General features: G+C 56.7%; 1 protein-coding gene across 3 annotated transcripts in view; it reads right to left on the reverse strand.

Annotated features, from left to right (window-relative positions):
* Positions 1-15,232, reverse strand: part of PITPNM3 (PITPNM family member 3) — a 101,899-nt gene that overhangs the window by 20,149 nt on the left and 66,518 nt on the right. For all 3 annotated transcript variants that reach the window (XM_058676608.1, XM_004594871.2, XM_058676607.1), the window contains exons 4-6: positions 12,821-12,868; positions 1,242-1,318; positions 758-993 (exon numbers count right to left, since the gene is read on the reverse strand). In XM_058676608.1, coding sequence (XP_058532591.1) covers positions 758-993; positions 1,242-1,318; positions 12,821-12,868 — 361 coding nt within the window. The remainder of the gene's footprint in view (positions 1-757; positions 994-1,241; positions 1,319-12,820; positions 12,869-15,232) is intronic.

A 15,232-nucleotide genomic window follows, 5' to 3' on the forward strand; every position in this document is an offset into this window, starting at 1 on the left:
GGGCGTGTGTTCTGCAGAGCTGTGGGGAACATAGACCACAGACAAGGACCCGCTTCTGGCTAGCTCAAGGTGGCAGGCACCTGGTGAGCATGGCAGCCCTCAGTCTGGGAGCCATGGGAGGGGATGGGGACTCAGACCCTGGAAGGGCGCCTGACCTCTTGGTGTGTTCCCCCAGGGGGATGTGCCAGAGCTCTGCCACTCTTCTCCTCCTCCCCACAGGCATGTGGGGCTCTCTGCTCTCCCCCCACAGAGTCCCCCACACATGTCCTGTGCACCTGGCACCACGTGAACACATGGTGAGTACCAGCATGCAGGATCTTCACCCCAACCCCAGCGCCCCTCCTCACCATTTTTACCCCCACTTTACAGATGAGGAAACTGAAGCAAGGAGAGGCGAGACAGCTTCCCTCTCCCACCCCCAACCAGGTCGAATCCAGCCTGGTAGGGAGCCACACACTTAACCACACTGTGCACTCAAAAGCTGCCTCCTCCAGGACTCAGGAAGAGCTAGGGCTTCCTTCCTGGCTCCACTCGCTGAACCTCTCCATGCCTCCATTTCCCGAGCTGGGCCAACGGAACGGGGCTCCCTGAGCACAGCAAGTGGGATCCAAGCTACTAAGGAATGTAGTAGCAGAGCCTTGGCTGATGACTTCCCAGCAGGGACACTCACAGTCTGTTGGGATCTGGTGGCTCTCACAGCCCAGAGAGGCCTTGGCAGGGGCCCACCTGTCCCCCCAACCAGCTAGAAGGAACTCACTTGGAGACGAGTGAGAAGGCTTCGGAACAGATGGCCGGGCAGGGCACCAGCTTGATGAGGATGTGGCCCAGGGCAGCGGGGAAGTGGGCGCGTGTGACCTTCTCCAGCACAGAGCTAAAGGTGTGGATGTCAGCCGCCTTACATGAGGGGTCCCCTGAGCCCGTGTCCAGGATGTTTCCCCCGTGCAGCACCAGCAGGAGCACATGCGTCTTGGAGTTGCGCTGTGGGCAGCCATCCTGTGGGGACAGAGAGAGAGAAAGAAATGGGGTGACAGGGTAGTGGGACTGTGGCCACAGAAGCAGGTGCTGTGCCAGGCCTGCCCACCTCCCACTACAGCCCCCGGGGTGCGAAACCTCAGATTGGGGGTGGGGCACGTGGGCCCCCCAGGTTGAGGGGCGGGATGGAGAGCTCAGGGCAATCTTCAGCCAGTGACCAGCTCCTGACCGCAAGACGGGACCCAGGCGCCCCTGCCACCCTGACTCACCTCACTGTCTTCATGGATCTCGATGCTTCCCTGGGCTGGGAACTTCTGTCTTCTCAGAGAAACTCGGTACAGCTCTCCTGTGAGGGGACAGAAGGGAACTCATCTCTAAGGCAACTGGACATACCTGGGCCCAGCTTCCAGCTCACCAGTCCCGTCCCCCACTTCTAAGACCCACACGGCTTGCAATCCTCTCCCCAGCAAAGGGGGTCAAGTAGGCCGACCCTGTGGTGAGGACTAAGCAAACAATGGCCAGTGCTGTTGGCACAGCCCCACTGCGGCACCAGCATCTCCTATCAGAGACCCAGTCTGAGACCCGGCTACTCCACTTCCGATCCAGCTCCCTGCTGATGTACCTGGGAAAGCAGGTGGAGAATGGCCCAAGCACCCACATGGGAGACCAGGCCATTGCCAGAAACGCTATCCTGGCTCCAGGCCAGACACACCCCTTCCAGGAAGCCCTCCCTGAATGTTTGCCTCTCCGACACTGCGGGGGGGGGGGGGGTGTTAGTGTGAACCATTGGCCACCTGCCAACTGCGATGAAGGTTTCCTGAAATACAGCCAGATTAACTCACCTCCTTTTAGTCCCCTGGGGGCCTGAGGCCTTCAGTTCCCCTGGCGCCCACTCATAGGAGCCACTCTCACCTCCCCTTCCTTCTCCCCCAGCAGCCTGATCCACACTGCTGTGTCCCCTGCCCACTTTACCCACTGCTCCCCCTGGGAGTCCCACCTGGGCTGCTGGTCACTCCCACAGGCCCTGGGGGTCACTGGTGGCCAATGGATGAGGGCACCTTGGCTGGGCACTCAGCGGGACAGGCTGTGCTCAGCAGGGGCAGGGCATCTCTGAGATGCTCAGTTCTCAAAGTCGGTGGCAACCTCAGCTGCCAGTGGGGCCGCACCCACGCTTCCCACGCATGCACGCTCCTGTGATGGTCTCCCACGTGACGTGCAGAGGGGAGGGCTATCAAGAGAAGGAACAATTCAATTGGGGCCTGTTGTTGAAACCATGGATTTTGGAGTCTGAGCTTAAACCTTGGCTCTTATTGACTTTGCCCCAGTTTCCTGATCTGGGATACGGGATAATGACAGTTACTACCTCCTAGTACAGAGGTAAGGATAGATGGGTCCAGCCTATCTAAGGGCCTAGAACAGGACGGCCAGCACATGAAGCGTCCTGTGTCAGCTGCTGAGGTTGTCATGATCTACCATATTACCAGGGTGCATTGGGGCGGGGGAAGGGCTGACGAGAAGGGCCCTGAGTCCCTTGGGGACACCCCCGCCTCCACATTTGCCTGCCAGATCTTGAGATCCTTGCCCACGCCCTGGCAGGCTCCCGGCCTGGCTGGGCTGGCTGCCTGCTCGCGATATGATTACAGGATTAAATGCTGTGATTGCCACAAATTACCATAGTGAGGCTATAAATAAAGTTGCCGGGAAGACATGAGGGGGCCATGCCATGTCCTGGGCATCCGTGCCCCCCGCAGGAGGGGGCTGATCCTGCACCCTCATCGGCATCCCAGACCTGCTCTGCCCAAAGTCGGCATCCATGGGGGGTGCACGCCTTGCTCTGGAGGCCAAGCTGAGGGGGAAAGGGAGATGTCCAGACGATGTGGCAGCTCCTGCCTCTGTGGGGACACAAGCTTCCCTCTGCTACGGAGCCTTCACTAACAGGATGAGCACTGTTGGCCCACAGGTGGGGCATCTCAGCTCTCGGCAGAGGCCTCTGTGGATAAGCAAGCAGGCTCCAGGTCGCCCTGCCTGATCCTGGGCCATGAGCAGCCCCCTCTCCAGCTAGCATCAGCTCTGCCTCTCCTTCAGTCTGCCCCATCTCTGTTCATGCTGAGCAACACCCCCACCACCACTGTTCACGCCTGCTAAGCTCTTCCTCCCATATCGGGGAAGCTCCTCCTCATCCTGCAAAACCCTGCTTAATGGTCACTGCCTCTGGGAAGCCTTCCCAGATCTCTCTACCTAGAGAAGGTAATTTCCTCAGCACGCTTCCTGCTGTGGATTTGCTTATCTTTGGGCCCCATTGATGGTAAGACTTATTATGTATGCATCTCACTGGTGTGGCATTTCTGGAAAAGTGGAAGTGACAATGCCAGAATGCATACTGCCAGGAGACACCCTCCTCCATCCTCTGCCCACCCCTGGTGGAGGAAGGGGGCTGGGAGAGGCAGAAAATCAAGATCAAGGACACATCACCCACTGGGAAGCAGATTCTTACAAAGGCCCTAGGGACCTGGGATCTGGAAACCCTGGGAATTCTAGAATAGCCTGGACCAATGGGAAGCCACTAGGTGTGACCCCAGGACCTCTCATCAGGCTGCCAGTTTCTTCCCACTTGCCTTATCCCCACTGGCGTGGCCCTGTCCAGGATGAGCCCCTGCTACTGTGGGATTCGGTGAGGGCAGGCACGCCATGGCTGTTGCTGTGGAGAGGTGCTATGGGGCAGGCCGGCACCCCACAGTCCATACTCCCAGTGCCCTGCTAGCCCCAGCATCAGGACCCAGGGCCCACCCAACTTCCCACTGTGCCTGCTAAAGAATGGAGGCTATTTTTGTTTAATCACAGCCTTGGGAAGGCACAAATCGTGATTTTTTTTCTTTCCTTTCTGATTACCCATGCGCCATGCTGCTCTTGAGACAAAAGCCAAGGTCGGCACCCACATGCCTGGTGCCCTAAGCAGAACAAGTGGTCCCCAGCTCAGCTGGGGTCCAACTGTCCCCCACCTTCTTGCCAGCGGGGCGGATGCTGGGGTGTCCCCCCCACCAGTGTCACCCTCCATCCTGCCAGTTCCTCGGCAGTCACCCCCACTTCCCTGAGTCACCCTGGTTCAACTGAGCAGAGTTGGGCCTCCTGGGAGCCCACGTGTGCTGTCTCGAGCTGCATCTGCTGAGGTCTCTAATCCTCCGTGAGCTTGTGCAGGCACGAGCGCATGCAGAAACACACAGAGGAGTTGTGGGTTGCTTTGTTTTTGCCTAAAACCAATGTGGCTTTTCCATCTCACTCTGAAGTGGGATCTGGAAGCTGCACCTGCCAGCACAAGAGCCTCCTTCAGACAGCCAGCGGGCACCTCAGACCACAGCCCAGCCCTGACCAGGAGGAAACGGGTGGGGAAGAGGGGGGCCTGGGACGGGCAGTGAGCACCCTCCCCCACACGCCACAAAACAACAATCTTTGCCCCTGTCTCCTGTGCAGGGCAGGCAGGCTCAGATCCCACGGTTTATGCATGAGCTCTGCCCCAGAGCCCAACACAGTGAGGGCCCAGGACCCCAGGTCATTTGGGGAGTGAATCAGCCAATAGAAGAGCTCACCCTGTGTGTGTGTCACTCTTTCAAATAAATAAACACATATTTCTTAAATAAAAAAGGAGGGGCTGGCTCAATGGCTCAACTCTGCCTGCAAGTGCCAACATGCCATGTGGGCACCAGTTCATGTCCCATCTGCTTATGGCCTGGGAAAAGAGGAGAGGATGGCCCAAGACCTTGGGACCCCGCAGTTGCATGGGAGACCTGGAAGAAGCCCCTGGCTCTTGCCTTTGGATCAGCTCAGCTCTGGCCGTTAGGGCCATTTGCAGAGTGAACCTGTGAATAGAAGACCTTCCTCTCTGTCTCTCCTCTCTGGAAATCTGCCTTTCCAATAAAAAGAAGTAAGTCTTTCAAAAAATAAACATAGAAAAGGAAACACATCAAAATGTTGACAATGATATTCCCTGATAGAATAAAAAATGATGATTTTGGTTTTTTTTTTTTAAACTTTCTGTTGTTCTGTTTCCTAATCCTCCCCTAATGAGCCCATAGACTTTTATGGTTGAAAGCCTATGTGTGAACGGACCTGAACAGACAATACAGACAGGCATAAGTTGATGATCAGAACATTCCTAAACCAGCCATGCTCTCTGATCTAGTAACATAAGCCCCCACAGGCCAAACAAAACATCTCACGGCCCTACCCTCCAGGAACTGACAGGCTAAGGAGAGAATGGATTCAGAAAGGCAAGGCTCGTGCAAGGAAAAAGGATGAATGTGAAACGCGACAAGTAGCTAAGATCCTCTTTTTGGGCTCAAACACCATCCCAGTATCCCCGGCCGACTCTGATGCTCGTGACGGTCGTGACTAACACTGAGCTAAAAGCACCAAGGCAATTCAGACCCGGCACCGGCCAAGTCCCCAGGGTGACATGACAAAGCCCCAAGCATACGATGAGGGACGGTCCCATGTCAAGACCTGGGTCATGGGACCAAGCCCATGCAGCACAGCTCAAAGTGGTGTGCCTGCCTGAGTGACTTCCCAATCTGAGAGCTCAACTCACAAGGAGGTGGGGACATTCACACCCCTGCCATGCTGCTGTGGTCCAGGCCTTGTCCAGGGCACCCCCGGCGTCCAGGACCCAGGCAGGAAGTTTAAGAGGCTGAGGGTCCGCACGAGAAAGTTAGAAGCAAGACTGTGGGGACCTCGTGGCTGCTGCAACTGCACACTGTGGACTGGATCACAGGACGGGGACAGTCAGGGCCAGGACAAGGAGGGGTCGGGTGGTTTCTGGCGTGCTGAAGGACCAACACAAGCAGCATGGCCCAGGCTGGCCAGATGCAAGCACTCTCCTTCCCAGGGGTTAGGCAGGCTGCCATGACGACGAGGGGCCACTTCTCAGGGTTTTCAGCGGCAGTGGCAGGGTCTGCAGGCTGAGGTCCCTGGGCCAGATTCCATAACCCTTGCAGACTGAGGTCCCTGGGACAGACTCCATAACACTTTCAGGGCCAGTGTCCAATCATGTCTGCCTGTATGAACCATGTTCCCTAGGCTAAGACCAGGTGTTCACACCTGCAGAGGGGACTGAGGGCCTTTTCCAGGATACACCTGCCCAGTCGAGGCCCCACCCTTGCTAGAGTTTGGAAACTGGACCCCGTCTTGGGGAAATGCAAGTCTGGGAGCAACTCTGCTCAGGAGAACCCGGCTGTAATCTGGAGTGTCGCCATCTTGAATCGGGCCAGCCAGTGTCCAGGTATACACCCACACCGTCTGGGTGACGTGGTATCCCTGAGCCCTCCTGAGACTCGTGTGAGCTTGTGGTCCTTGTACACGCCTGAGACACTCTTCACATGCTGTGGGGTCAGGCATGTGCCCTGCCCTCCTCCCTGCACTGAGCTGACACAAGTGCGCTACTTTGTCTCAAAGTCTAAGTGGAAGAGAGGGGACTAGAACCAAGTCAGACAGGGAGCAACAAAAGGGTGGCTTGCTCACTCTTTTAGGACGCTGCACATCTGGGTCCTGCCCCTCAGTGACCTCTGGCAGGGAGGAAAAGAGGAGAGGAGACACCGTTGCCAGCGGCAGGGGCTTGCTTGGGCCACTGGGCCCCCCTCCCCGTGGAGTCTGCCCTGGCTCTGCCTCTCCCTCCCCCTGCCCGCCTCACAGCATTCCCTTTAAAATACCTGTGTGTTCCAGCAACAGGGCTGGGGGAGCTTAGAACAGCATTGTTCGCCTGCAGGACACTCAGAAACCTCCCTGCAACCTCGCGGACAGTCTGTGACCAAGGCTGTGTGGGCTGGGGAAGGGAAGACATACAGGGAGTACCCAGGGGGCGATTTAACAGGGTCACTGGAAACACATGATGCCCTCAGCCCAGCAGTTCCAAGTTATGGGTGCAAGATGACCTGTGTGCCACACGATCGCCCACAATGACGGCAGGAGACAGGAAGTCACCCACACAACCACTGAGAGGAGACAGGTTCCCACACACCTCTTGGCCCAGGCTGCAGGCAGGGTGGCAGTTCCAAGGGGTTCACTCATGGCTCTGGGACGACCAGGGCCATCAGAAGGCCTGGTCAGCCTGGAGCTGCGGACCAGGCCAAAAGGGACCACCAGGGTAGGGCCCAAGCCCCAGGGTTGTCTGCACGCTCCTGTGCGCACAGGTCCACATGCATGCCATTTCCTTTCCCTAGAGCTGCAGAATGGCAGCAGGAGATGGAGTAGTGGGGAAGCCCCTGCAGTCACAGAGGGGTCTTCCCCCCAGCCCAGGCAGACAGCATGGGGGACCCAACAGAGCTGCACCTTCCAGAACAGTGAACGGAAGGGCTACTCCCCCTTGCCGAAGTCCAGGGATTGTTCTCAGCCTGGTCTAGAACTCAGCACCTTGAGAATCTCACAAGCCTTCCTCTCCTGTTGCCCAAGGCTTCTCCCTGGCTTCTGGCTGGGTTGGGCTAGTGGACAGAGCCAAGAGTGTGACTGGGGAGAACAAAGGTCTGCCACAGGTTGGCTCCCCTGCTCAAGGCCAAGGCCAAGGCTCTCCATGTGTTCCCCTTCTGGGGCAGCAGCGGCTGAAAACAGAGTCCTTCGATGCAGCTCTGTTCCCGCTGGGTGGTCTGTGTGAGCCTTGTGTGAGTCTGTGTGTTGCCGCCGGAACCTGCAATAGCCTGCAATGCTCTACACAAACCACATCCCAGCACCCCCCACCCCTGCATCCCACACCTTCCTCTCTGCTCCCCAGCCAGGGCTCCCGCCGCATCTCTCCCCTCAGCTCTCCCTTATGCACTCAGCTTTCCAAAGTCCTTTCTTCGCTCTCACCACAGGGCCCTTGCATGTTTCATCAGTCGCCTGTGTCTGGATCCTTTCTCCAAACTTCAGCATCCTTCCTCTAATGGGGAGACCCTCTTCTGTTATGTCCCACCCTCTCAAAGCACCATGGACCTCTCGGGGCATAAATCCTCATATTTTTAATTTTGTAGTCCCTTGAATATTGTCATTATCTCCTCCACTATAAAATGCTTCAAAGCTGGGACTGGGTTTGTTTTTGCTCCATTTTATCCCTGAAGTCTGTTTCGGCATATAAAGGTGCTCACTACATGTTTTTTAAACAAACACGGGAATGAGCTGAAAATTTGTTCCCATTTTACATCCCTGTAGGAAATCAGAAACTGGGTGTGTCCTCAGCTAGGGCGCTGATGCTTTCTACAAATAGATGGAAATATGCACACGTGGACACACGCCCAATCTCCTGCCAACAGGCACCAATGCATCAACACACATGCTGATGCACACGCAAAAATGCAAGGGCACACGCTTATGCACACACGGGGAACCCTGCCAAGCATGGAGATACGTGCACAGGCAAGAGAAGTGCTCCCAAGGCGGACGTCTGCCACCCTGAGCTCATTAAAGCCGGCTAAATATAGCCCGTCTGCAGCTGCACTGAGCAAGCTGCCCACACAGGCCAGGAAAAGACACGGTATCCAGGCAGAGGAGTGGGGAGGCCAGCCACGGGCAAGGGGCCATGCACATCGCAGCTGTGCAGGCTCCTTCTGGGAGACCACCAGCAGTGGGCCTGCAGAAACCAGGAGCCGCCCCCCATCCCAACATCCCGTCCCCAACACCCCGCCCCCGCGTGACAGGTTGTAAGGTCAATCCGCATCCTCCCAAGGGGGAGGGCTGAGGCCAAGCTGGCCACATCCTCCGTCTGAGCCAAGGACTGAGCTCAGTACAGGATCAGGGGCCGGAGTTGTCCAGGGACAGATCGGGGCTCAGCTGGTGCAGGATGAAGAGAAAAGATCAACCTGGAAGCAGACTCAGGGCGCAATCTGGGCCACTGTCGGGGCTCTGCCCACAGATCATCCCACTGTAATGAGCAGACATGGCTGAGGGCAGACCCTCCCAATACCTGCAACGCCCCCAGCCCCATCAACAGTGTGCAAACCGCCTGGTAGCCAGCACGAGTTCGGGTTCCCTGGGTCCAGGCTCTGTATCAGTCATGGGGGCTGGGGCCAACACCGAGGACCCTGCCAGGCTTGTCCACCTGCTGCACAGTCTACTCCCCTTCCTGCGAGGGCACGGGGACAGGAAGCTACTCTTGTTTCCATTTCCCATCCTGTGCACATCCTGGACTCCAAGGGTTGGAGGGTGGGCAGGAGACAGCTTCGTCAGGGGCTACAAGGGAGACCAGGGCACCTGCTCAAGTGCCTGAATCACCAGAGAGAAAGAGAGAGAGAGAGAGAGAGAGAGAGAAATCTCAGAACTAGGACTGAGCCCTTCAGGTGGGGGTGAGAAAGGCTTGAGCACCTCCAAAGGAAAGGCACACACTTGGGGGCAGCTTGGTGTTCTCCCTGTGACACGGTTTCCTGGCTCCACAAGGGACCAACAGAGTGGCCTGGGCAGTGCCAGGTACCCTGCAGCACTGCTGCGACTTGCGGGGGTGCCCTTGCCATGTTTCAGGGGAGAGGGGCCCCGCTCCGACCATGGGAAGGATCCAGATGGAGGCTGAGAGCAGGGAGCCTCTGTCTCTACTCTCAGCCTCTCCTAAGGGGATGGACAATTCAGCAGCAAGGGTTGGATCCTGGGGTGGCCTCGATCCAGCAACTGCTGCTGTCTGGGTGACAAGTGGATCAGTGAGAGCTGAGGCCAACAGCCTCTAGGACCAAGTCTTTCCCATTGTGCACTGTGGAAGAGGTTCACCGGAGGGGGCACCAGGCTTTGCAGTCAGCCCATGAGAAGCCTGGGATCCCAAGGTCCTCTCACGGTCAGCATGCACAGCAAAATGAAGGGGAAAGGGGAACAGGGCAGTTGAGGACATGGGGGTGGCGGGGAGTGGGTGGGCCAACAACAAGTGGGATGGCAATATTGTTGCTGTTGGGAGCAGTAGACTGGGCCCCAGATTGGGGCAGACAGGGAGGAGTCTAGAAGGATCCTGGGAGGGTCCTGTCCACGTGGATGGAAGGAGGGCAGTTTGGGGTGGTGGTGCTAAATTCCCAGGCTCCACCCAGCACAGCGCCAGTTGGGCGGAAGGGTATACTAACAGTGAGGCGACATTGAGAGACTGGGCAAAGCAAGCTATCAGATGAAGGGGCAGCAAGAGAAAACCAGAGCCCCCTAAAAGGTCAGAGCCAGAGGGGCTTCCAGGTGCAGATGGATACAAAGCTGGGCCCCAGGCAGGTCCCTACCTCTCAGCTCAAGGTCCTCCCTCTCTTCTCCACTGGCTAACCCCCTCTTCCCACAGCAGTTCCCTAGGCTGTCTCCAGCTTGTCCCAATTCCAGGCCCACACCGAGGTGGCCAAGCTCAGTCCTGTCACAGCATGGATTGCAGGATGCATGGCCCAGGGCCTTCCTGCCCTGCACACACCACAGCTGGAATGGCCCTGTGCCCTGTGAGCAGCTCAGATGTCTCTCTCAGGGAGAGGGCTGTGTGACAATGACACATAAGGTGTACCAAGGACCCCCATGGCATAACAGTGTCCAGGCTGCCCAAGAGGATGAGACTTGGCCCTCATACTGGCACCATCGGGTGCCAGCTGCCAGAGTCCCTCTGCTGCCAGTTGTAGCTACACACTGGGTGTGCACCTGGCAACTCACGTGGTGCATGTTGCATCCCTGATCCCCACCACAGCCATACAAGTGGACAGCGCAGTTCGCTGAGGCTCAGAGCTGTTATCCCAGACGCCAAACACAGGGGCAGAGCCTCCACCCCAGGCCAACAGCACCATCTCGGCATCTCTCCTCCAGGGCACCTCCCACTGGCACAGGAAATGCCAGGGCCGAATAAGCCCAGGGATGCACATTCCAAGTAGAAAGGCGCATTATCGACAGGAGGCATTGCAGTTACGTATTTCAAAATCAGGTCACCGGAGTTTGTGTTGCCAGTTTTGAATTAAAAATAAGCAAATGCATCGGCATCAATTATCACCATCGTCTCATAAAAGGGAGAATATTTTAATGCCAAAAAAGCAGGCCTCTTAACGGAATGCATTCAGTGAAAAGGCAAAAGGGCTTCTTAGGGTGTTGTCCTCACACCTCAAAACTGGGGTTTAGACGGTTTAGACTGAGCAATCACTGGCTCAGACAACCTCCAAGGTTCCCCTTTCAGCTCCAAGCTTTTGTTATTCTGCACTGGGAGAAAAAGTGTGTGTGTGTGTGTGTGTATACACCTTTGAGGAGCAGAATTTGATGACAACAGCTTTGGCCATACAATTCATGATGTGGGGGAAGGAGATATGACTTCTACACAAACCATGATTTTTCCAGCCTGGTGGGGAATACCCTCAACACCTCCTTGCTTCTACTGAGACCATGGGAAAAGGCGCGGCAGCCACACCAGGAGGCCAGCTCTGTGTCCACTGCGGTCTGCTCTCCCTAGAACTTCCCTTTCTTTTGCCTGCAGTCCCGGGACCTGAGGTGCCTTCCCAGGCTCATCGTGCATTTTACATTATGACGTTTTAACATTCTGGAACCTTCCTTGGACAGGGAGAGACTGGGATGATGAACAACTTGCTGGTGAACACCCCTCTCATGCAAACCACTCGCTCTGCTCCCATCACCTCCTTTACCTGGCTTAGCCAATGTCCCCCTGCACTTGGCCCACCCAGGGCACCACCTGGAACGGACAGAGGTCTCTCTGACGCTGTTCAAGCTCAGCCACACTGCCTAGCTTCTCCCCTACCAGCTCCAAGGGAGGCTGTGTCCCCACGCTCCAGCTTCTGTCCCCTCACTAGCTCTGGTGGCCGTCCCAGTGGCCCTGTGTGGCACACTGGGCACAATCCCTCCTCTTCGATAGCATTAGTCTCTGCATCATCACTCACCTGCACACATTAAAACCCCAGAGGTACCTTCTGGTCCAGCTTGCCCCAAGGCAAAACCCAGTAAACAGCTGCTCCTCTCCTGTAGCCCTGCCCTTCCTCTCACCTGAGCCTTGCGGGCCGTCCCTGAAGGACACGCTCACCACCCAGCCCCTAAATGTTCTGTCTAAACTGCCTGAATGTCACCGCTACAGCAGGATGTCTGGGGCCAGTGCACCTGCTCAAGGCTGGACCCCGGCAGTGGGAAGGCCGCTGAGGCAGGTTGTTGCTGATCTGGGCTCAGCATTAGAAAGAGCTACAAGAACTGCCAGCAAGGCTTCAAGCTGGAACCAGGGCAGCCGGGAACACCTGACCAAAACCCAGGGAGCCGTAACCACAGATCAGAAAGGCAGGAGGAAGGGGAGCCCTGAGTGCACCCTCATCCAAGGACACACACACACAGTTCCATGGGAGACTCAGAAATCAGCCCCACAGCTGCACGCTTTACAGGGATGGCTCACTCACATGTGGGTAGATGGAGGGTAGTGATAAGGACTAGAAGTGCCGCAACCTGGAGCAATGGCCACTGGCTCAGGCATCATCGCACCATCTGGGTTTCCTGGAAGGTGTGTGGCCCAGAGGTAATGGTGACCCAGACCAGGACTTGCTCCCTGTCTGTCGTCCCTATCCTCCTTTTCTGTTCACAAACGAGGCACACTCCCCAGGCGTTTCACTGTCCCAATCTGCTCTGCTGGGCCACCTGCTGGGGCCTGTGACCTCACACCCCTTACCTGTACTTTGTGACACCTGAGCTGCCCAGTGTGGGGTGACTCAGGGGCCCTGTGAGGGTAGGGAGGGCTTGGCTCCTGGGTCCAACCCAGGCTGAGTGGACCTAAGACTTTTGGGTCCTACTTGCAGGCAGATGGCGGTGATGCTACCCTCCTCGGAGCTCTGAGTGCTTAAGAGGGACCCCGGCTCAGGGAGCGGGGCCCAGCAGGGAAGAGAAAAGACCCTGGGAGGTGTGTGTAGGGGGGGTTACTTACGCTGTTTCTCTTGCAAGACGCTGGATGTACACGGCGCAGTCCCCTCTCCTGCAGGAAGAGAAGAGACGTCAGCAGGCCACACCCCCAGCCATGTATGAGACGCTGATGCCTGCCCAGGGTTCTGCCCTCCTCTCCAGCTGCCCCCAACCCACACTCCTCACTTTGCAAGACACAGCAGGGCCCAGTGTGACAAGTCACTGGGTGCAGACTGACCTGACTCCTCTATTTCTCACTGGCCTTTCCAGCCCGCTTCTCTTCCCACCTCACAAAGCAGCTGCCGCTGTGGCAGGCGCCTTCTCCGAGCACTCAGTCTCCCCAGGCCAGGCCAGACACCATGGCCACAAGGGTGCTGCACCGCCACCATCTCCAGTCTGAACCGCACAAAGTCCTGGTTCCCAGTGTCTGCCGCCTCCTAGATGCTTCCAGGGATCTCAATGAGGCCGCACATCCTGAGCAAGTTTGAGTCTCCCCCAAAACTCCGCAACTTCTCCCCAGGGGGAGAAAGGGCTGCAAGGCATGGACCCCTCCAGCCTTGGGACAGTCCCTCGGGCGTGTCCCCTGAGACCCCCAAGAGAGCTTAGCCCAGGACACTCCTCCCTTTCCCCAGCCAGCCTCCAGCGTCTGCTGGACCACACCTTTCCTGGCCACATCCCTGTATTCTTGCAGCCCCCCACCCAAGGGCTGCCACCCACCTGTTTGGGCCCAGGGTCCCTGAGTGCTCTCACAGTGATGTGGGAGTCTGGAGGCTGGGAATGCACACCAAGCTCCCTCTGACCTGCTGTGTGACCTGAGGCACAACACTCTCCCTCTCTGATCCTTCATTTTAAAAAAATTTATTTTCATTAGAAAGTCAAATTTACACAGAGAAGGAAATACAGAGAGAAAGAGCTTCCATCTGCTAGTTCACTCCCCAAGTGGCTGCAATGGCCAGATTGAAGCCAGATTGAAGTCTGAGCCAATCTGAAGCCAGGAGCCTGGAATTTCTTCTGGGTCTCCCATGTGGGTGCAGGGTCCCAAGGCTTTGGGCCATCCTCCACTCCTTTCCCAGGTCACAAGCAGGGAGCTGGGTGAGAAGTGGAACAACTGGGACATGAACCAGTGCCCATATGGGATCCAGGAGTTTGCACTGAGCCATAGCGCCGGGCCCTCTGGTCCTTATTCAAACATGACAATGCCAGACTAGAGCTCCCTAAGGACCCTCCAGTTACTACATGTTCCTAAACACCCAGTTTGAATGCCAGGTCCTTCATGCATCTGGGTAACTTGTGACATCAACACCACATGCCTCCATCTGGTACTGGGACCTGCCTCAGAGGGTCGCCATCAACAGTGAATGATGACTATGTGGAAAGTCGGTTGAATACAAACAGGCACACAATAAGCATTCAGTAAGTGAGGACTTCTTAGTGTTGCTTTATTTGCTTATTTACCCTTTAACAATTGGCCCGAGACCTTGTCCCTGGTTTTCACTATGATGCCAGGTGCAACCAACAGGTCTGGACCAATGGCAGAATTGTGTGCTAGCTTTCAGGTTCCGGGATTGGTGGCACAGTAGAGGCCTGGGTGTCCTGGGAGAGTGGCCTTACCAGTGTGCAGTGGCTGCAGGCTGTCTCTCAAAGCAAGAGCACCCAGGGTGCAGGTGGGAACAGGGAATGGGCGAGCATCTGATGTACAGCCAGGAGGCACAGACTGGCATGGCAAGAGGCCACTGGTTGTGGCCCAGGGGACTCCCTGGCACCCAGGGGAAGCAGCTTCTGCCACAGCAGGGATGAAGATACACATCCAAGAAACACCTTCTGCAAAGCGCATTGCAGGGAGCCATGGGGTGTGGAAGGGGTAGCGGGGGGTGGGTGTTAAGAGCGGAGAACACCTGTGCACAGTGTAAGGCCTGGCTGACAGCGGGAGAGGCACAGCTGGTAATGAGAGCAAGGCGGAAGACTCACTTTACCCAAAGGACCCCGAACAGGAAACCCTATTACAAACGTGAAGACTGAGACCTGGAGAGGTAGGGGGACCTACAAGCTCTCCCCAACCCAAGTCTCCTGACTTATTTCCTACACACCAAACCAGCCCATGACTAGCAGTGCCCAGGTCAGAACGGAAATGCAGGGGTCCTTGTTCAAACAGCAAGAAAAGGGGCCAGTGTTGTAGCATGTTAAGTCAGCATCTGCAGTGCCAGCCTCACATATCTGAGCCCCAGTTAAAGAACCGGCTGCTGTACTTCTGACCAATCCCTGCCAATGTGCCTGGGAAGGCAGCAGGAGATGGCCCAAGTGCTTGAGCCTGTTACCCACATGGGAGACTCGGACGGAGTTCCTGGCTCTGGGCTTCGATCTGGTCCAGTCCCAGGTGTCATTGGCGTCTAGGGGGTGAACCAAGGATGGGAGAGCTCTCTCTCTGCCTTTCAAAGAA

The sequence above is a fragment of the Ochotona princeps genome, chromosome 17, assembly GCF_030435755.1.
Source record: "Ochotona princeps isolate mOchPri1 chromosome 17, mOchPri1.hap1, whole genome shotgun sequence".
Classification (NCBI taxonomy): domain Eukaryota; kingdom Metazoa; phylum Chordata; class Mammalia; order Lagomorpha; family Ochotonidae; genus Ochotona; species Ochotona princeps.